This window comes from Nannobrachium achirus (assembly GCF_963921795.1).
Source record: "Nannobrachium achirus genome assembly, chromosome: 1".
Classification (NCBI taxonomy): domain Eukaryota; kingdom Metazoa; phylum Chordata; class Actinopteri; order Myctophiformes; family Myctophidae; genus Nannobrachium; species Nannobrachium achirus.
The window spans coordinates 39,740,603-39,763,116 of record NC_137810.1 but is presented as its reverse complement, the minus strand read 5'-3'; the positions used below and the strand labels follow the sequence as shown (position 1 = coordinate 39,763,116).

The window sequence follows — 22,514 nt, the reverse complement described above, 5'->3', positions numbered from 1 at the left end:
TCGCGTCGAGGTGTAGATCTGCTGTTTTCAGAAATGTTTTAAGTTAAAGTGGTCAAGTGTGCCTATGGGTTTTATAAATATATTTCCCCCATGAAGGTTATTGAGAGTGTGTGACTAAATCATAACTACATTGGATACAATTGGAACACAGGTTATTTTTTTCCCCATTTACTGAAAAGTTATGGATTTGGATATCGTCTCTGTCAGGTAGAAACCTCATGTTCAAATGTGTTAAAAAGCAAAAGCAGCAGATCTGCAAGCTCAGAATTTAGCTTGCAGATCTGCTACTTTTGATGCTTGTGACGCTGTAGTATGATCAAGCACGGCGTAATTTACAAAAAAGAAAAGCACTAAAAGTCTGAATATGGAGATAAGTGGTTTCTGCCCGACAGCGGTGGAAAAGATCAGAGACGAGAGAACAGAGAACAGAGGAATCCATACCTTCTTAGCGCCGGTGAGAGCAGCCTTGGTTAGCTTGCGGTAGCAGTATTTGGCGTAGCTGCTGATCGCGACTCCTGAAAAACACAAACCACACAGAGCATTAGAACAATTGCTTTTACAACAATTGATTGCACTCATGTTTGTTTGTATGCGGCTCCTTGCTGGTTGCTACACACATTGATCTAGTTATCGAAACCTGTTTGGCGTGAGAAAGATGTTGTCAATTTAGATTCCTAATAGGAAGCAAATGAGAATGTTGAATGTATATTGTTGCTGTCGAGCAGAAACCTCTTATCTCCATAGTTTGTAGATCTGCAACTTTTTTTTAAATTATTATTATGAAAAGCAACAGTTCTGGACATAAGAGGTTTCCACCCGGCAGAGACAATATAGCCTACACATTGATTGCACTTAGTTTGTTTGTATACAGGTATTGAACACAACATTGAAAGCTGTTTGGCATGAGAAAGATGTTGTCAATTTAGATTCCTAATAAGAAGCAAACAAGAATGCATGTCCTGCTATTCTAAGTGAATTGCAGTAATGTGTCTTGTGATCGATTTATCTACAGAAACACTCCTTTGTTGTTCATTCCAAAAAGGTAGCTGATCAGTGTTCTCTATGTTTTATGGACTGAAATCCATCTTCTGAATGAATAAGATGATTATGCAGGTGGTTGTCCTTTGTTACTAATAGGGGTTTCAAACGACTACCGATTTGTACTAGTTGTCATGTTGTCCACAATAGCAATAGCAATAGTGATTAGTCGCCTTTTACATATTATGTAAAAGACAGGAGAGTTCTAGGTAAGAATGCAAATTAAATTGTTTTGTAATGTAGGAAGTTGAAGCTTTCTACTGTAGCATTATGTCACACTACTGTATGAGACAAGTTCATAAACAAAATTAGAAGAGTCCTTTTGGTTATTCTAAACAAAATATAAGCAGTCGTCATCAAGGGATGATGTAATGTTACTGTTACGTTAATCTCTCAAGAACAGCTTATGAGCTGAACAACAGCAGAGGGTGCTGTTTTAACTTTTTTATTTCTTTTTTTGCTGATGGGTTCCCAGATTGCTGTTATGTAGGTAGACACAAGAAGTGATGGAAGGAGTATTCACATTTATTTTAACATGCGTTGTGAGCTTGTAGATCTGCTATTTTCAAATTGACTAAATCATGTATATGGTGCTGAAGTGGTAAATGTATGTTTTCTAATGATAATCAAAATCTACAAAATAACTAGTAACTTAGGTTTTCAAATAATTGTATTGGAGTAAAAGTACAATATTTGCCTCTGAGATATAGTTGAGAAAAGTAAAAGTATCGACTAGTGTGTTACTTTACACTTAAACCAAAGGTCCAACCTTTTGTCCTGTAATGATCTTGTGGAGACTGTGGGAGCTGCTCTATACAGTACCTCCTCAAAACCTAAGCCTGCTGTGCGATGTCATCAGTCCCGCAAAACTACCATATGCAAATGAGCCACTTGAGCTGAAACTTGAAACCACTTTGCTTTATGAAGCGGTGTTGGGGGTGTGGTGAGATGGCCTGTGACATTTGCATAACGTGAATATTCATGCACACAGGCATTCTCAAGGAGGGAGGCAGATTGAATGCGCTTCCATCCCCCCTTTCAGAGGTTTTGTTCTGTATTTCTTTATGTGGGGAAAATCATGCTAAACAAGATATTAATCATAGCTCAATTATAGCTTAATCGTAGGTTTACAACTGGTCTGGTGGGGGACTTTAAAAGCACACACAGTAAAAACTTTTGTGTTAATTTAGTAGTGAGTTTAATTAACACTGGGATTTTACTGTGCGTCGCTGCACTGCTTTTAGTTCTACTGGAACTCTTCTCCACTAGTCCCTTTTAGTCCATTCATTACATTTTACTTAAGTACTGTACTTGAGTAAAACATGTGAGTACTTCTCACTACCACTTCTGTCTGCCAATATGAAAACAGTGAGTCAGCCAAAACAAGGAGTCTGACCACGTGTCACCATGCCTCGGTGGAGCTGTAACTGTAATTAATTGAAAAACAATTCATAAGCTGTCACCACAGTGAGGCAGAGACCTGCAAGCTGAACACACATATCTCTCCTTCCCTTCAACACACGACGAGAGAAGCACACTAGAGGTCAGTGGTTCTCAAGTCGAGGGACCCCCTAGAGGTCCTTGAGGGGTTCTAGGGGGTCCCGAGCAAAAGTATATGCTGTAATATCTGTTAGTCACACAAAATCTGTCCCTGGCATAACTCGGGACAGTGTCCGTCCGTGCATCAAGTCACATGAAGCTTGAAGCTAATCTTTCCAGCGAAAAGATGACTTCTAAAGTAATAAATAAAATCAACCAACAAACTCGTTTCCTACAGAGGATCGCCCCGATGGTCAATTTCAACACACTGAAGACCATAGCTGGTGCAATAGTCCAGCCTCTCTTTGACTACGGAGTCCACGTATGGTATCGGGACGCCCCATAAGCCATAAAAACTAAGCTCCAGTCAGCCCAAAACAAACTAATTAGGGTCCTGCTTAACCTTCCCTATCAGACTCACCTCACCGCTACTCACCAGAAGCTCAGAGTAGATGACACAGTACAGCAACTTGCAATGGGCCTGGTGTACAAGACACTAAGATACCAATGTACCTGGCAAAATACTTTATAAACGTTAAGGATGTCCATAATTACAACACCAGAGGCAGCGCCACAGATCACGTTCAACCCAGAGACTTCTGCTATACCACAAAAAAATTTAACGGCTTACCGAAGGTCTTAAAGGAGTGTGGATCACTAGCATCCTTTAAAATCGCCCTGAGAAACCACTTACAGGCAGCAGCAGTTCGCAACTGGTAAAAACAAACATAGCCCAGCCCTACCCTCCCCTGACCCTTCTTTGTATTTACCTACTGTATGTTTATATCTTGTTTTAATGTTTTCCCTGTTCTTCCTGACTATATCTACTGCAAAGTACTGTGTTCTATCTGTCTGTCATTCAGATACTTCAATGGTTTCCTGTGTCCTTTCTAGGATCTCCTTTTAGTAGACCTTGTACCAGTGAACTGTACCCTCATGAAACTGTACCCTTTCCTATGCAAACTTCTAATAAAGTCTTCAATCAATCAATCAAAAACATTTGTGCCACTAAGTCAATATAATTCCCTGATTGGCTAACTCAACCCATCACCTGAACTGATTGGCCGAGTTTCGCATAACGTTGTGCCACATTAAATGGAACGACTTGCATTGTTCCCGTCATGCGTGTCCTTGTTACGACCCTGAGGGGCTTCAGGTATGTCATAATGTGTATAGGTAGGCATAACCATAGAGTATATATATATATATATACATATATATATATATAATAGAGAGCGGACCAGCCCCGCCCCAGCTATCATTTCAATGCAAGTGCTCAGTGGCGTTTTGAAGCATGCGGAAGTAGCTAATCCAGGTGCATTCTGGGGGAAATTGGCCACTACCTAGTGGCCAAAATGTTTGACGTCGAGACGTAATGACGTCACGAACGACGTTGAGCTTTGGCCAGTAGGGCGGCCGCTTCAATGTTTACAAGCCGTTCTGGGGGCTTGGGCATAACCCTCTTTGTCCTTGTGTGAGGTGCTCCTGTGGATTGTGAGGTGTGGCAGGTGCAGGCGCGTCACGCCCATTCATTGTGAGTACGACGGGACACCCCCACTTTCATAAAACCGTGATCTCATCCCCCCCACCTTTTTGGCCGGCCGGGGTGCTTTTTTTTATTTTTTCCCTCCCCTGCGCTGCAAACGCGTAGTAGGGGCTATGGCTACTTATATTTCCAGGACAATTTCAAAATAAACATGTTGAATGATCGATTGTATATGAAAAAAATAAAATAAAGACTCTTGTTTTGAAATACGCTTCTGTGCAGAGAGGAAATGGCTTTCATAGGAAGTCCCTTTACCTCTCTGTCTTCCGTGCGTATTATGGACTCATGGTGAAATGAACAACATACTACAGGCATAAAGGAATAACATCAAGACAAGACCATGTAGTCTATAAAGGCATTAAACATCGTCCTCTGCTCCTCTCATCCTAACTCAAGACTTGGTGAGTCGTGACTCGTGGCTATATATTAGAGTTAGAGTAATGATGATGGAATGGATGCTAATGCTATGCTGCCTGCTGGCTAATGTACACTGTTGCAGTGTTGTGGGCTAGTGGCTACGTGAACCAGAACCGCTGTTTCCTAACACTGGGGTCTGGATCGATGCGTGCAAGTTGCTGTAGTAGTAGACAGTGGTGTAAAATTATGTAGATTAACTGAAAAGCTTTTGGAACTGAATGATTATATGATACTGGTGTTGTCTGTCTGTTGGAGTGTTGGTACCAAGAAGTCCATCTACTATAACTATATAGACTATCTTGCTGGCTGGTGCTTGTGGAGAGAGGCAAAGGGAAAGTGTAGTGTGCCGTTCCCGATTGTTTAGCAAAAAAATAAACCGCGGAAACCTTTATTGTTTATGTCGGACTTCTGCGTTGTTTGCGGCGTGAGGTGCTATAATCAAATGGTTTGCGGATTCGGAATCACAAGAATCTTAGCTTTAAAATGGTATACAGCTTGCAAAGAAATAAACCGCAGAAACCCGAATAAAACGCGATCAAATCCGCGAAAAATCGCCATTTTTCACTCTCTAAGAGGCTCTGACGCCTCTGGGCAGGTGTGTGAGCTCAGCTGAGGGAGTGTAATAAAACCATAGACATAGAAAGGTAGACGCCTCCTTCGGCTCTGGGGCTTCTGTAAAAAGTATTGACATTTTTTACAGAATCCTTCCGCGTGCGTCACTGAAACGGAAGTTTGGTAGGCCAATCAGAAGCCTCTTTCTCAGAGGAAATTGCTTTGGCAATGTAAACGTTTGTTTCCTCATGCCAATAAAGCTTGTTTGAATTGAATTCCCGGAAAAGATGCGCTGTAATTGGACAGTAGTCACTTTGAGTGGCAGCGTGCCTTCGACACTTCTGCACTTCCACCAATACTTTTTTACAGGTTGCTCCAAAGAACTGGAGTGGCGGATGAGGTATCTAGCTTTTTATAACTATGAATGAAACCCTATTGTATGGCTGACTTCCTGGTTGCTGGTATTCTTTGGGAGTTAAGGAGAGGGGGGTCCCAAATAGGCCGGTACCCTCCTAGTACATTTAATTTGCGTCCAGAAAAGATCCAGTGCACATACACTGGATCAGTTGCATAACAAAACAACCCCATAAACACAGATTGATTTCACAAGGAGGATCATAAGTTGCTTATGAGCTTCAGGGTGACAGATGGCTCCGCAACTGTACTTCACTGAGGGACTTAACAACATTTAGTGCCAGAGTTAGTGTCAAAGTGTCCTTGAGCAAGACACTGAACCCTCTAACTGCTCCCGCTGCCTTGCATGGTTTCCTCCGCCATCAGTGTGTGAATGTAATGCACGTTGTAAAGTGCTTTACATAAAGGAGCTGTATGAATGAGGATATGGTTTATTTTATTACCACCTGCATGACCTCAGTGACAAACTATACAGATACACAAGCAGGAAGCGATAGCACGGGCGATAATGGCCAAAACTTGCGAAACAGCGACGGAAAACCGTTTTCAATATGGTTTGGCCATCATCTGTGGAATGGAAGGTCCAATCTGCTCAGTTCAAAGCTTATTACAGTAGGTGCATGACTTTTGAGGATATTATGACACCCTTTCAGGTTTTCAGGGTCTAAAAGTACAGTATGGTAATTGTTCAGGCCGAGCCTCAGGCTGGCCCAGTAGGGCCCAGTTAGGGCCGGGCCTTCCTTTTCAGGCCTGTTGAGAACTCTAATAAGTACCTTTAGTGTCATTGAGGGGGTCCATGTGTCTACATATGTACCTTTAGTATCATTCAGGGGGTCCATGCGTCTACATACAGGTATGTACCTTTAGTGTTGTTGAGGGGGTCCATGTGTCTACATACCGGTATGTACCTTTAGTATCATTCTGGGGTATCATTCTGGGGGTCCATGTGTCTACAGATGTACCTTTAGTATCGTTCAGGGGGTCCATGTGTCTACAGATGTACCTTTAGTATCGTTCAGGGGGTACATATGTCTGTATATTTTGTACCTTTAGTATCATTCTGGGGGTCCATGTGTCTACAGATGTACCTTTAGTATCATTCTGGGGGTCCATGTGTCTACATGTACCTTTAGTATCATTCTGAGGGTCCATGTGTCTACAGATGTACCTTTAGTATCATTCTGGGGGTCCATGTGTCTACATGTACCTTTAGTATCATTCTGGGGGTCCATGTGTCTACAGATGTACCTTTAGTATCATTCAGGGGGTCCATGTGTCTACAGATTACCTTTAGTATCATTCTGGGGGTCCATGTGTCTACAGATGTACCTTTAGTATCATTCTGGGGGTCCATGTGTCTACATGTACCTTTAGTATCATTCTGGGGGTCCATGTGTCTACATGTACCTTTAGTATCATTCTGAGGGTCCATGTGTCTACAGATGTACCTTTAGTATCATTCAGGGCGTCCATGTGTCTACATATGTACCTTTAGTATCATTCTGGGGGTCATGTGTCTACAGATGTACCTTTAGTATCATTCTGGGGGTCCATGTGTCTACAGATGTACCTTTAGTATCATTCTGGGGGTCCATGTGTCTACAGATGTACCTTTAGTATCATTCTGGGGGTCCATGTGTCTACAGATGTACAGTACCTTTAGTATCATTCTGGGGGTCCATGTGTCTACAGATGTACCTTTAGTATCATTCTGGGGGTCCATGTGTCTACAGATGTACCTTTAGTATCATTCTGGGGGTCCATGTGTCTACAGATGTACCTTTAGTATCATTCTGGGGGTCCATGTGTCTACAGATGTACCTTTAGTATCATTCTGGGGGTCCATGTGTCTACAGATGTACCTTTAGTATCATGCTGGGGGTCCATGTGTCTACAGATGTACCTTTAGTATCATTCTGGGGGTCCATGTGTCTACATGTACCTTTAGTATCATTCTGGGGGTCCATGTGTCTACAGATGTACCTTTAGTATCATTCTGGGGGTCCATGTGTCTACATGTACCTTTAGTATCATTCTGGGGGTCCATGTGTCTACAGATGTACCTTTAGTATCATTCAGGGGGTCCATGTGTCTACAGATTACCTTTAGTATCATTCTGGGGGTCCATGTGTCTACAGATGTACCTTTAGTATCATTCAGGGCGTCCATGTGTCTACATATGTATCTTTAGTATCATTCTGGGGGTCATGTGTCTACAGATGTACCTTTAGTATCATTCTGGGGGTCCATGTGTCTACAGATGTACCTTTAGTATCATTCTGGGGGTCCATGTGTCTACAGATGTACAGTACCTTTAGTATCATTCTGGGGGTCCATGTGTCTACAGATGTACCTTTAGTATCATTCTGGGGGTCCATGTGTCTACAGATGTACCTTTAGTATCATTCTGGGGGTCCATGTGTCTACAGATGTACCTTTAGTATCATTCTGGGGGTCCATGTGTCTACAGATGTACAGTACCTTTAGTATCATTCTGGGGGTCCATGTGTCTACAGATGTACCTTTAGTATCATTCTGGGGGTCCATGTGTCTACAGATGTACCTTTAGTATCATTCTGGGGGTCCATGTGTCTACAGATGTACCTTTAGTATCATTCTGGGGGTCCATGTGTCTACAGATGTACCTTTAGTATCATTCTGGGGGTCCATGTGTCTACAGATGTACCTTTAGTATCATGCTGGGGGTCCATGTGTCTACAGATGTACCTTTAGTATCATTCTGGGGGTCCATGTGTCTACATGTACCTTTAGTATCATTCTGGGGGTCCATGTGTCTACAGATGTACCTTTAGTATCATTCTGGGGGTCCATGTGTCTACATGTACCTTTAGTATCATTCTGGGGGTCCATGTGTCTACAGATGTACCTTTAGTATCATTCAGGGGGTCCATGTGTCTACAGATTACCTTTAGTATCATTCTGGGGGTCCATGTGTCTACAGATGTACCTTTAGTATCATTCAGGGCGTCCATGTGTCTACATATGTATCTTTAGTATCATTCTGGGGGTCATGTGTCTACAGATGTACCTTTAGTATCATTCTGGGGGTCCATGTGTCTACAGATGTACCTTTAGTATCATTCTGGGGGTCCATGTGTCTACAGATGTACAGTACCTTTAGTATCATTCTGGGGGTCCATGTGTCTACAGATGTACCTTTAGTATCATTCTGGGGGTCCATGTGTCTACAGATGTACCTTTAGTATCATTCTGGGGGTCCATGTGTCTACAGATGTACCTTTAGTATCATTCTGGGGGTCCATGTGTCTACATGTACCTTTAGTATCATTCTGGGGGTCCATGTGTCTACAGATGTACCTTTAGTATCATTCTGGGGGTCCATGTGTCTACAGATGTACCTTTAGTATCATTCTGGGGGTCCATGTGTCTACATGTACCTTTAGTATCATTCTGGGGGTCCATGTGTCTACAGATGTACCTTTAGTATCATTCAGGGGGTCCATGTGTCTACAGATTACCTTTAGTATCATTCTGGGGGTCCATGTGTCTACAGATGTACCTTTAGTATCATTCTGGGGGTCCATGTGTCTACATGTACCTTTAGTATCATTCTGGGGGCCCATGTGTCTACAGATGTACCTTTAGTATCATTCTGGGGGTCCATGTGTCTACATGTACCTTTAGTATCATTCTGGGGGTCCATGTGTCTACATGTACCTTTAGTATCATTCTGAGGGTCCATGTGTCTACAGATGTACCTTTAGTATCATTCAGGGCGTCCATGTGTCTACATATGTACCTTTAGTATCATTCTGGGGGTCATGTGTCTACAGATGTACCTTTAGTATCATTCTGGGGGTCCATGTGTCTACAGATGTACCTTTAGTATCATTCTGAGGGTCCATGTGTCTACAGATGTACAGTACCTTTAGTATCATTCTGGGGGTCCATGTGTCTACAGATGTACCTTTAGTATCATTCTGGGGGTCCATGTGTCTACAGATGTACCTTTAGTATCATTCTGGGGGTCCATGTGTCTACAGATGTACCTTTAGTATCATTCTGGGGGTCCATGTGTCTACAGATGTACCTTTAGTATCATTCTGGGGGTCCATGTGTCTACATGTACCTTTAGTATCATTCTGGGGGTCCATGTGTCTACAGATGTACCTTTAGTATCATTCTGGGGGTCCATGTGTCTACATGTACCTTTAGTATCATTCTGGGGGTCCATGTGTCTACAGATGTACCTTTAGTATCATTCTGAGGGTCCATGTGTCTACAGATGTACCTTTAGTATCATTCTGGGGGTCCATGTGTCTACAGATGTACCTTTAGTATCATTCTGGGGGTCCATGTGTCTACATGTACCTTTAGTATCATTCTGGGGGTCCATGTGTCTACAGATGTACCTTTAGTATCATTCTGAGGGTCCATGTGTCTACAGATGTACCTTTAGTATCATTCTGGGGGTCCATGTGTCTACAGATGTACCTTTAGTATCATTCTGGGGGTCCATGTGTCTACATGTACCTTTAGTATCATTCTGGGGGTCCATGTGTCTACATGTACCTTTAGTATCATTCTGGGGGTCCATGTGTCTAGTGATGTATCCCTCTAGGTAGGAGTGGAAGCGGGGCGTTGGGGGGAAGAAGGCCAGGCAGATGGCCATCAGCTCCCAGCCTCGCTCCAGGCTGTCGTAGCGGAAGTTCTCCGTGGTCTGGCGGCACAGCTGGATGTACAGCTCATCTCGCACGCCCTGGTTGCTCCAGCCACGTGTCGCCACCTGGTGGTCACATGGGGCAGAGAGAGAGAGAGAGAGGCAGGGACAAGGACAGAGACAAAAATAGATTTGACCAGTGTTCATTTTGACAGCTAATTTTGATTTAGTCATAGTCTTTCTAAATAAAATGTCATTTAGTTTTAGTCATCTGAAAAGTTTTAGTTTTAGTCTAGTTTAAGTCGACTGATTTTGTCTACAAAATAATGTTTTGGCGGGGCTTGATGGCGGCGTAATGACTGATTATACACTTGGTTGCATGCTGAAAAAAGTCGATCTACAAGCTCTGAAAATGTTATCCCGCACTGCCAGAGTGGCCTTGATGCCCTGCCTGCACAAGAGAGACATCATTGGAGGGGTAGCTACGTAGGCCACGAATGTCCAGTAGCTCCACTTTGCCAAACTATTATGCGATTTGTATCCGTCAATTCCACCATTTGTGTCTAACATGCTGGGGGAGAAAAGCTAAGCAAGGATTCAACACTTCTGTGTCTTGTGGCGAAAATAGCTGATCAACAGTACAAGCTTGCAAAGCGAATTTGACACATTCTGAAAAATCTTCAAAGAAATGTTTGGTACTTTAAGTCCATTTTGATTCCAATACTTTTATAAGGACTTTTGAGCTTCTTTACTTGTAAACATGTAAACATGAGTTTTTTCCTACATGGCGGTATTGCTATACTTTTTAGTTTTAGTAAGAAATCCGAGTGCTCCTTCCTCCACAGACGATGTTTTATGTGAAGGATGTCCTTGTGTGCTTTGTGAAGTGAGCCATGAAAGCAGCACAGCCTCTCAGTTAAAGCCCCGGTGCAGGACTGTGCACTATCAGCACTTTCCTGGGATGAATTCTTAGGCCATCAGAAAAGCTTCCTTCATGATTACATTTGAGGGCGTGATGGTGTAGCATAGTGGGCTGACATTATGGCCTTATTTTGACATTACTGTGATGAGACGTAACTACACACAGTAGTTTATTAGCGGCAGTTTAGAAGTGCTTTGTGACGCAAGGTTTAGCCTGTAGTTCAACCAGTTTCACTGTCAGATTATAAAGTACTAATAGACCGTAAGCCACTGGGGTTGGTCGGTACCAACTGAGGGGATTAATGCTCATAGTGATTTTTGTCATGGTATACATGTCTAGAGTTAGAAAATATGTGATAGCCTTGCACCAGAGGTAGCTTTATGGGTGCTATCATGCATTTTATTTTATAACACTAGGCGAAAATTACTTGGGTCAATTTATGAAAACATACTACTTAACCCCCCTATATAAAAGGTTTTTCAACTAGTTATGTTACCTCTAGGCATGCTTAAGAACACACTAAAGATGTAGGAATTTATATGTCTTATAAAGCCATCATTTTCAAGATGGCGTCCAAGATGGCTGCCTGGAGCTTAAATAGTGTTATGATACTGTTCAACCTATAGAAAGGTGGTATTGGTTATCTGACCCAAGGTTTTAGGGTTCAATGAATGTGGCTGAATCAGTGAAATTACCATCAGTTAATTATGTATTGCCAAATCCATTGTATTGCAATGATCCAATGATTGTACATCATTTTGTTAAAAATAACAAATTGTATTTCAGTTGTGTGAGGGAATCTGTGAACGTATGGTGATTCATATGGGTACCTGGGGGGCATAGGTGTAGATTACAGTTATATATTCAATTGCCATTCAGTCTTAGGCCTATGTGCTAAAGGTCAGGTTAAGGTCTCTCACATCTTATCACTCCTTATCCAGGTGTCCAAGCAGGCAGCCGCTATGGTCACTGGTTGACATGTAGAGTGTTCACCTCACAATTGACATGTTATACAGTCATTCCTCAGCTGCATTGCAATACTGTTGCAAAGTTCAGCGCTGGAAATGCATGTGTTTGCATATGGAGGGCTGACAGGCAAGTTCAGTGGTAATAGTCTTGAGTGTATCAGCTGCACTCTGAAGTGGTTTGTATCAACTAGACCAAATCAACTAGACCAAAGACATTTGAACAGATACATCAGCAGTCTACTTGGACACTGTGCATCCGACTGGCTGACTTTGGGTAGACAACTTAATTCTTCCTACTGTATACTTCCCATTCACCAGTTTGAACATGCAGGGAGACACCTTGTCAATAGGTTGTCACCTTTTCTCTCATGACACATGATGAAGTGCTTCTTCCGTGCTGGCCATGTGCAATAAGCTTGATATCTCACCCAGTGCCTGCTGAGATGCATGGTCTCCATGCCATAGCATAGAGGCTAAGCTAGAACTTGTCTGTCAGCACCATAATGGATTCTGGATCACTGTCTCTGCTCACCAGTCTGGGGAGCAGACTGCCATAAAGAGCAGGAATGATGCTGTCATGACGCATGTGGGTGAGTTGACTGACGCCTACCCAAAATGTGCAGTAACAGCAGTAGGGAGTCTAAGCACTGGTGTGTCTTGGTTGTAAAATATCGGGGTGTATCCACACACAGAAAGATCACTGCCCTCATCTCTTCAATCCCATTATTGGTAAATGTCCCCAACAATGTGCATGGTAATATCCTTTAACCACATAAGATGTCATCCTGAAGAGCAAGAACAGAGCAGAAGCTGTTGAGCATGGTGGACACCTTCAGTGCTGGTGATAGATAGGCTACTGCATTTAGTCATGATGAGGCAGACATCACCAAGACTTCCTAAATTCCTATGACCCTGATGCAGCCACCTCTGGAACCTCATCCTTACATCCTTACTGTGTGCCAGTCAGGAGGTTGAAGGCTAGGAGGATGCGGTGGGTGGACTTTCTGATCCTGATTATGAGTTGGAGAATACAGATGTAGTTGCAAAAGATACATTTTGCCATGTTATTATATAATGTTACTATTATTATTATTATTATTATTATTACCCTTATTAATGCCAGTTCTGTGTCAAATGACAAGTGAAAGATGAATATTCATCAAGTTGTTTCTATTTGTTGTTCTCCCAGAGGTCAAATGTTACCTTGACCTGACCTTTAACGTGTGAGGTATGGATTCTACACATATGAAAACCAAGAAATTAGAGTACCCAGGTTTTCTATACTAGGACAAGTGGATCAAATAGTGGGCATTTTGGATATTTTCTTACACACTTGCACTATATTTTGTTTAATGAATTTCACAATACATTTCCTTAGAATATATGTATGTAAACATGGTTTAAGGAACTCTTTGTGTGACATCTTTCATGAAAACAAAAGTACATCTATGTAATGTAGTCACTACACTACAGTACAGTATGTTGTCACTGCCTGTAATAGATACCATTTCTAGAGATGCTACTTTTAACAACTTTTATGAAAAACATATAGTCTGAGCTTTATCCTTGCCATTTTTCATAGACAGAGCATCAATACTAAGGGAGAATCATCGGTTTGAAGTAGAATGCTTAATTTGGATTTTGAAAACTGTGTTTTGGCATGTGATTATAGATGAAGTGAAAACACACAGAAAGCTACCCCAGATGCAAGGCTCTCACATATGTCCTAGTCCTAGGGATGTATAGCTTCCCAAAAGTCAATATGAGAATCATTCCCTCCCAGATGGTACTGATGACCCCAAATTTGGGGCCCTGGCGTATTATGTCATAATTAGTCATTGTCAATGTCACTGCCTGTAATAAAGAACAATTCTAGATATGCTAATTTTAACCACCTTACTGGACAATATATATAGTCTGAACTTTATCCCAACCATTTTTCAAAGAGATGGATGAACAATAAGAGAGAACCAACCATCAGTTTGAAGTAGAATGTTCCATTCGGATTTTGAAAAGTTTTTTTGCATGTTATTATAAATGGAGTGATAACACACAAAAAAGCTACCACAGATGCAAGGCTATCAATTTTTTCCTAATACTAGGGATGTATAACTTCCCAAAAATCACTATGAGAATCGTTCCCCCCAGATGGTACCGATGACCAAATAATGTGGAGCCATGGTTCACAGAGGATTATGTCATAATTATAGTCACTATGTTGTCACTGCCTGTAATAAAAAACAATTATAGATATGCAAATGTTAACAACATTAGTGAAGAATATATAGTCTGAGCTTTATCCCAACCATTTTTCAAAGAGATAGGGTCAATATTAAGAGAGAACCATCAGTTTGAAGTAGAATGTTCCATTCGGATTTTGAAAACTGTGTTTTGGCATGTGGTTATAAAAGGAGTGATAACACACAAAAAGCTACCTCCACTGCAAGGCTATCACATTTTCCCTATTACTAAGGGTGTATACCTTCCCAAAAATCACTATGAGAATTAATCCCCCCAGATGGTACCGATGACCCCATATGTACGTTGCTAGCTCACGGTCTATAAACAGTAAACGCAATAAAACAAAGATCAGCCACAATCAGGAGAATTAAAAGCTAATGAATAAAACAGGGTCTTGCAGCAATGCTTAATTTGTAAATTATTGGATGCTGGAAATGTAAAACCTGTGGATTACTTTATAATCTGACAGTGAAACTGGTTGAACTACAGGCTAAACCTTGCGTCACAAAGCACTTCTAAACTGCCGCTAATAAACTACTGTGTGTAGTTACGTCTCATCACAGTAATGTCAAAATAAGGCCATAATGTCAGCCCACTATGCTACACCATCACGCCCTCAAAGCGGTGCATGTAATGTGTTTATTGTGCCTTAAACTGTAGGCCTACAGTATGTCCTTTTATTTATGTCTTTGATTTCTGTGTTTGTGATTTTGTAAAGCACCCTAGTCAATGAAACGTGTTTTCAAATGTTCTTTATAAATGCATTTGACTTTGACAGATAACTACGGCACTCCTGTTTTTGTATCCTACCAGGACCTCTAGTACTGTTTTATATCCTACCAGGACCTCTAGTACAGCTGGTTTTATATCCTACCAGGACCTCTAGTACTGCTGGTTTTATATCCTACCAGGACCTCTAGTACTGCTGGTTTTATCTAAATCATCGATACAGTAGATAATAGAAACTAAATGGAAACTTAGAAGTCTGTAAGCCTGAGAGTGTACAAATGGAACCAAATGGACCCGTACACTGTCAGCCTTATGGAGGTCCGTGGCTAATGCTGGGGGAAAATGGGGGTTCCTTAAAACTAAAACATTCTAGTAGTGAAGCAGGGGTTGACACTAAAGGTTGCCTGACTGCCCGTGGCAAGTAAACCAGCAGGAGTTTGCTTTCAGGAGCAAGTGCGTTTGAGTGGGGGAGCAACTGTCTTTAGTTTGCCATAAACACAACATAAGATGTCTGTGGAATTTAAAATAACAGAGCACAATTGATGTATAATAAGTATGTTTTTTAGTTTTTTTTTTTTTAAGAATAAAGAGTTTTCACTGTTGCTACACCTGTTAAAAATATAGATTGAGATATTTGGCACAAATATTGAGGTATGTCCATATCGCGCAGAGCCAGAATTCGCAAGTAAAGTAAAACAAAAATAATGAACTAATTTGTGATTTTACCTATCACAATTTACTTTTCGGGCAAGCGGGCATGACCTTTTGGACAAGCAGAACATGACCTGCATTTGCTCGACAGGCAAGTGCGTCTGAGACCTTGGTGTCGACCCCTGAATGAAGGGCTATAGTTGTACGTGGAGGGATTGCAGTTTTTTATACAGACCTCCAGGGCCACCTGGACGGGGTCGGCCTTGGATCGTCGGTCCCCCATGTAGGTCTGGATGAGCTTGAAGACATCCACGGCCTCCCGCTTCACGTTGCGGTCCGACGTCACGATCATGGGCTTCTTGATGGGCTCGCTGCTCCACGCCAGCATGTTGGCGATGGACACCTTCCTCCTGAACAGGCCCTGAGAGAGAGAGAGAGAGAGAGAGAGAGAGAGAGAGAGAGAGAGAGAGAGGAAAAGGATGGAGGGTGGGGAGAGTTACAGTTTTAGTCTTTTGACTAAAATTCCATTTAGTTTTAGCTAGGCAATTTGTGCAAATAATGCAGCCAGGGAGCGAGTGTGTGCTGGGCATATATCCTGTATACCTGCGTGTGTTTGTTGAAGTGCTTGGACGCCCAGTTCTCGATGTCCGTCTCCGACGAGGGCTTCCTCAGAGTGAACTCTGGGAAGACGCCGCAGCTGGCGCTGGGCATCATGTTGCGGGCGTTCCTGCTGGCCTCGAACTGGGCACACGCACCCAGGTCCTCTGACTGAGACAGAGAGAGACAGAGAGTTTATACCAGTGGTTCTCAAAGTGGATTCCAGGGACTCTGTGGGTTCCTTTTGGGGGGTCTAAATGACCCATACAAGTCAGTAACTCTGACAGTGTACAAATGGAACCAAATGAACCCTAACGGGTTAATTTGGTTCCATTTGTACACTCTCAGAGCTAAGGGGAGTTTCATAAGATAGTCTTCCCTCTAAGTTGCCAATTCCCAATTAATTGTACACACTTTGTTTTGTTTTGATTGTCTTGGACCACTTTAACGAATGTTTACGCGTGCCAATAAAGCTCCTTTGAATTGAATAGAACTGAGAGAGAGAGAGAGAGGAGGAGATGGAGACAAAAAGTGTGATTTTTGTAGTGAAAGTGCAAATGCCTGTGGTTAGCTCTTTATGAAAGATAATTAATAATGAATGTGTGCGTGCGTGCGTGCGTGCGTGCGTGCGTGCGTGCGTGCGTGCGTGCGTGCACGTGCGTGCGTGACTGTGTGCATGTAGCTGTAAAATAGCGCTGAGCACAGTTTTGCCATTGGTTAGCACTTTTCATTTTCTCTGATGGACTCAGATAAGAGACAGACAGAGAGAGAGATGTTCCAACACTTGTTCAAACACACATCGTATCCACTATCCAGTCAGGAAACATTCCAATTCTAACTCAAGTGCTTGTCATTTCAAGCAAGAAACCAGGTTATTGGTCCTGACTCCTGATTATAGACCTTTTCATCTTAAGGACCCCCAATCTGCACCATCATTAGGCCACGGACCCCATAACTCTGAGTGGTTCTCACAGTGGGGTCCCGGGGACCCCCAGGTGTTTGTTTTACCCCATTTGGTAAGCCTATTTTATGATTCAGCTGTTCAAAATATAGCAGATCTACAAGCTTGTAGATCTACAAGCTTGGAACGTGTAGATCGGTTATTTAGATTTTATGTTTGATTTGAAACATCTGGAATTCTGGATTCATCTTGGAAAATGCTGAACATTTTTGAATAATTTATACATATATATTTTTACCACAAATCTTCTCCCTGGAACAAAATACTTTCACACAAGGGTCCGTGGCCAAATACATATCAATTTAGGGGTCCTTGACATGAAAATGCTTGGGAACCACTGACACACTGAGCGCATCTCTAATCTGAGATCAGAGCGATGTAATATTTCCCCATTGTGTAAATGCATACTGTACTCTGCACATGTCGCAGAGGACCCAGGAAATAAACAGGGACGTGGGGTTTAACCGAGCGTCCAGCAAGTCACTTCTGGGGTGAATTTCCCCTTTAAACGGAACTCGTTACCCCTGCAGCAACACGGGGGCAGCGTGAAACGGAGCTGCCAAGCCAAGCAGCTAGTGAGGTATTGAGCACACAGTCAGTGGATAAGTGAGCTCAACTGTTCACTTCATGCATCACAGGCCCTCCCTGTTGGTCCAGGAGGAGGATGAGCCACACTGCCTCTCTGTTCCTGGCACACAGACTGATGGGAAGGCTGGGTCCAGAGATTAGACAGTAGTGTACAATACCTTTTCTGTCCAGGACTTTCCTCACTGGGATAACGAATACAAGATTTACATTTTACCAGAGCAAAAGTATTTGGTTTTGGTAACTGAACATTGCAGCAGAAATAAACAACAATGACAAAGAAGTAATAGAGTAAATAAGTATACATGCTTGTACTGTGTATAGCTGCTACAGTCTTATGTTCTTGAAGGTGCCTGTACAGTAGTGTGCACTGAGGTGTGTGTCTACCAGTAAGACGCCTACAGGCGAAAAGCGACCTCGCCCTAGAGGCAGAGGTCGCACCATGCCTTGGCCATCTGGCCAGTGATGTATATCGGACCAGTTACCCATATATGGAGACCCCAGGTACCAGGGATCTCCATATATGGACATACAAGGGAATTTGTTCCCCTGACATCACAGGGATCTCCATATCTCCATATATGGGCATAAAAGGGATTTGGTTCCCCTGGCATCACAGGGATCTCCATATATGGAATAAAAGGGATTAGGTTCGCCTGACATCACAGTGATGTCAGAGTGTGATGTCAGAGAGTGAGTCAATCAACAAAAAAGACAAGCTTTACCCATACTGTACATACGTACGTACGTTTGTACCGATACGGTCAAGATGTGACGGTTCTGATAAATATGTATGTATATACATACAGTATGTACAGTATGTACATTTACAGTTACACAATGGGGAAATGTTACATCACTCTGACCTTTTACATAGATTTGAGATGCAAGCACGCACACACACGCACACACGCTGTTTACCTGTGAGGGGTGGAGGTAGGGCTGTGCACAGCGTGCAGGGTGTTTACCTGTGAGGGGTGGAGGTAGGGCTGTGCACAGCGTGCAGGGTGTTTACCTGTGAGGGGTGGAGGTAGGGCTCTGCAGTGTGCAGGGTGTTTACCTGTGAGGGGTGGAGGTAGGGCTCTGCAGTGTGCAGGGTGTTTACCTGTGAGGGGTGGAGGTAGGGCTCTGCAGTGTGCAGGGTGTTTACCTGTGAGGGGTGGAGGTAGGGCTCTGCAGTGTGCAGGGTGTTTACCTGTGAGGGGTGGAGGTAGGGCTCTGCAGTGTGCAGGGTGTTTACCTGTGAGGGGTGGAGGTAGGGCTGTGCACAGTGTGCAGGGTGTTTACCTGTGAGGGGTGGAGGTAGGGCTGTGCACAGTGTGCAGGGTGTTTACCTGTGAGGGGTGGAGGTAGGGCTGTGCACAGCGTGCAGGGTGTTTACCTGTGAGGGGTGGAGGTAGGGCTGTGCACAGTGTGCAGGGTGTTTACCTGTGAGGGGTGGAGGTAGGGCTCGGGCGAGGCCAGGTTGGTCTGCACAGACAGGCTCTTCTCCAGCAGGGCCTGGGGGAAGCCCAGGCGGTCGAAGGTGGATCTCTTCCAGTGGTGGTGGTGCCCGTCCAGGCCGTGCAGGGCCTCGTCCTCGCTGAAGGCCCGCACCACGGGGCCCGGCAGGGGCAGCGGCACCGCGCCGTCGCTCTCGTAGCCGTCCTTGGAGCTGCCGCCGCCGCCGCTCTGGTTGGTGCCGCCGCCCTGGCCCGAGTCCCAGCTGCTGCGCTGCTTCATCACCTGTACATTTTTACAGTGTAGACGTTTTAGCGGAAGCTCTTATCCAGAGTGACTGAACCTACATTTTAAGAGCGGGCAACAGATAAAAATCTCCTAGTGAACGTTCCTGACGTCATTACCTTACGACTATTTTATTTCATTTAATTAAAAACAATCCAAAATCGGATCGGTGATCCGAGGTGCCTAAGTGCCCAAAAGGTAGAGCTTCAGGTCGTACAGGAAACAGGAACCGATTCTCCATCATTTTGCAGGAAACGCCCATTTCTCTGTTTCCGTTTCCTGCCTGCGTTTCCTTCCATTGTAAACGCTGCTAGCTAACACTGCTGCTAGCTCTGGAACGGTACGATGGATTTGAGCGCCGTCTCTTGCTATCGCAAACGGACCGTGGCGACGATGGACACACATGCGCCCGTGTTAAAAATGTAAAAGAATCGTGGCAGGTAACCCTGAAAGTCGATTTTTGATGAAAGCAGTCACTGAGTTAAGATACTCAAGGGAACAGTGCCCATGTGCCTGTCTGACTACTTCACTAGATTGGGAAACACCCACGAGCACAACACCAGAGGGAGCTCCACTGATCTCATTCCTCACAGATTCGGCACAAACATGGGGGTGAATTCATTCTACTGTTATGCCCTACCACCACCAGCCATCAAAAATTGTGCCTCCCTTCTCTCCTTCGAAACCACCTTCTAGCTTGCCAATACACAGGACCACAATGGAAACAAGCCCTCAGGGAAACTGTACCTCTGTACTTTTTGCAAACTGTTAAAGCAGGGGTCTTCAACAGGGGGTCCGGGACCCCTAGGGGGTCCTCAGAGTTACTACAGGGGGGCCACTAAATCTTTGTGATAGGATCATTCTTTTAAATTAACAACTTGAACCCTCGCATCCCTATTCTGAGGAGAACTTTAGACAAAAATAGCAGATCTACAAGCTTGCAGATCGGCTATTTTTGGCAAATAGGTTTGGTGTAGTGGTAAAGAAAGAGCAGACCAAGTATTCAGTGAAAGGTCAAGTTAACTAAATACGAATCCAACGTAGACTGATGACAGTGCTGTCAAACAAGTCTATGAATCTATCTCTATCGATGACAATCTGCATCACACATATTATACAATACTGTATGTATTGGGGGTCCCTGCTTCATCTCTCGCTCGGCTAAGGTTGTCCTTGGCCTGAAAACGTTGAAGACCCCTGTGTTAAAGTGTATCCATGGTTACCAGCGGTCACCCTACCTGCTGGGCCTCCCAGGCCAGCCTGGCCTGTGCCAGCACGGCCTCTGGCAGCGTGCCTCCTCCCAGCTCTGCGTCCCCGCCGCCGCCACAGCGGCCCAGCTCCGGCGGCAGAGAGGGCTTGCGGCTCTTGCGCTTGCGGTTTCCCTCGGGAGAGAAGCTCCCCACGGCCCCTCCCCCTCCCCCGCCGCCCGCGGACGAGGAGAGGGTGCGGTGCTGGGTGGTCGTCGTCCACGACATGGAGTCCTGGGAAAAGAAAAGGGAAACGTTTATTTGTATGGCATATCGTTGTGCAGAAACCTCTTATCTCCATTTTCTAACTTTAGTTTTGTAAATTAATCGACCAGGTACAGGTCATGTTATACTTGCCCAAAGGTCATGCCAACTCGCCCGAAAAGTAAATCGTCCATTATAAAATGATAGTTAAACGCTTCGCTTGTAGAACCACGTTAACTCTGCATACATCATTCATTATAAACATTTATAACGGGTGTTATAAAGCCTTATAAGCTCATTATAATGCATTATTAATGTGACTATAATGCATTATAGTCAGACACGTTGAAAGCTCGACTCAACGTGATCTGAAAGTTCACGGCTTTACAACAATAATGGCGACGCTTACGGGAGATGATTTTACTGTACACGGCGGCGCGACCCCTCATCAGCTTACAGTCATCAGACAAGGTAAAAAGAAGGAGCCGTATTTGCAACGAGCTGGGTTCAAAATTGGGGCGAACGGGAACGTCTGAAGCAGTAAAAGAGTTAAAAGAGAGTCATAGCAGACGGTATACCTCGTAGAGCAGCCTCTGGCCCCCCTCGCCCCCCTCCCCGCTGTAGTCCAGCAGCAGGCGGGGGTCCCTGATGAGGGACTGGCTGTGCTGCAGCGTGTAGGAGCCGCCGTACGACGAGCCCCCGTAGCCCCCCCCGGTGGCCGTGGTGCCGTAGCGCAGCAGGCGGTCGGCCGTCTTGAAGCGTGGGCTGGAGGACGACTGCTCCACGTACACCAGCTGCTTGACGTACTCCTTACCTGGGACAGCAAGAGGAGGTAGGAAGCAGTGGCGTAAAGTAACACCAGGAACGGACAGCATAACAATGAAACAACCCAGAGAGCAGACACAAGCAGGGTTAAATAGTCTCTGGCCAACTAGACTGTCTTTAGGCCAACAGCTCACCAGGGGCATCAATTGGGTATGGCAGGGGTATGCAGCTGCCATACCCTGGGTCCAGGGGGGAAAATCAAAACTTTAAATATAGATCCATGAATGTCTCTTTGTCTATCTGTATTATGTTGTTAAATTACAGTAAAATAACTACAAAATGTAACAAAATGGTCACATTAACAAGGTATGGTGGCACGTTTACTAACATGCCAAGTTTAGCTGCACTTGAACAACCATTCCAGGCTGCCATATCCAGCCCAAGAAACCGTAGAAACGGGGGGAAATAGAATGTACTTCTTAAGGTATGGCACCATGACTGGTGTCTTGCACGCGCGCGAAGCTGATGCGTTTTGAGCTTGTAGATTTGCAACGTTTTTGAACTTGAGTCCTGAAGAAGTAGCAGTTTTGGACATGTGAGGTTTTCAACCGACAGAGACGATTTAATACTTCGTAAGTGTTTTACTTAACAGGGAGTATTTAACTGTTAAAACCTTTCTGAGGTCATTTTCATGTCTACTTGGGGTTTTTGTGTGCAACCCAGAAAGTTTTTAAGTTGCTCGATTCAACGTATTTGATATTAATTTGATCA

At 43.9% G+C, this 22,514-nt stretch overlaps 1 protein-coding gene across 1 annotated transcript in view; it reads right to left on the bottom strand.

Moving 5' to 3' along the window:
* arhgap39 (Rho GTPase activating protein 39) overlaps nt 1-22,514 on the bottom strand; it is a gene marked incomplete at both ends in the record, with an annotated part of 68,583 nt that overhangs the window by 10,661 nt on the left and 35,408 nt on the right. The window contains 7 exons of the mRNA XM_080729033.1: nt 442-515; nt 10,061-10,274; nt 15,895-16,080; nt 16,263-16,427; nt 19,231-19,527; nt 20,766-21,008; nt 21,557-21,792. Coding sequence (XP_080585159.1) covers nt 442-515; nt 10,061-10,274; nt 15,895-16,080; nt 16,263-16,427; nt 19,231-19,527; nt 20,766-21,008; nt 21,557-21,792 — 1,415 coding nt within the window. The remainder of the gene's footprint in view (nt 1-441; nt 516-10,060; nt 10,275-15,894; nt 16,081-16,262; nt 16,428-19,230; nt 19,528-20,765; nt 21,009-21,556; nt 21,793-22,514) is intronic.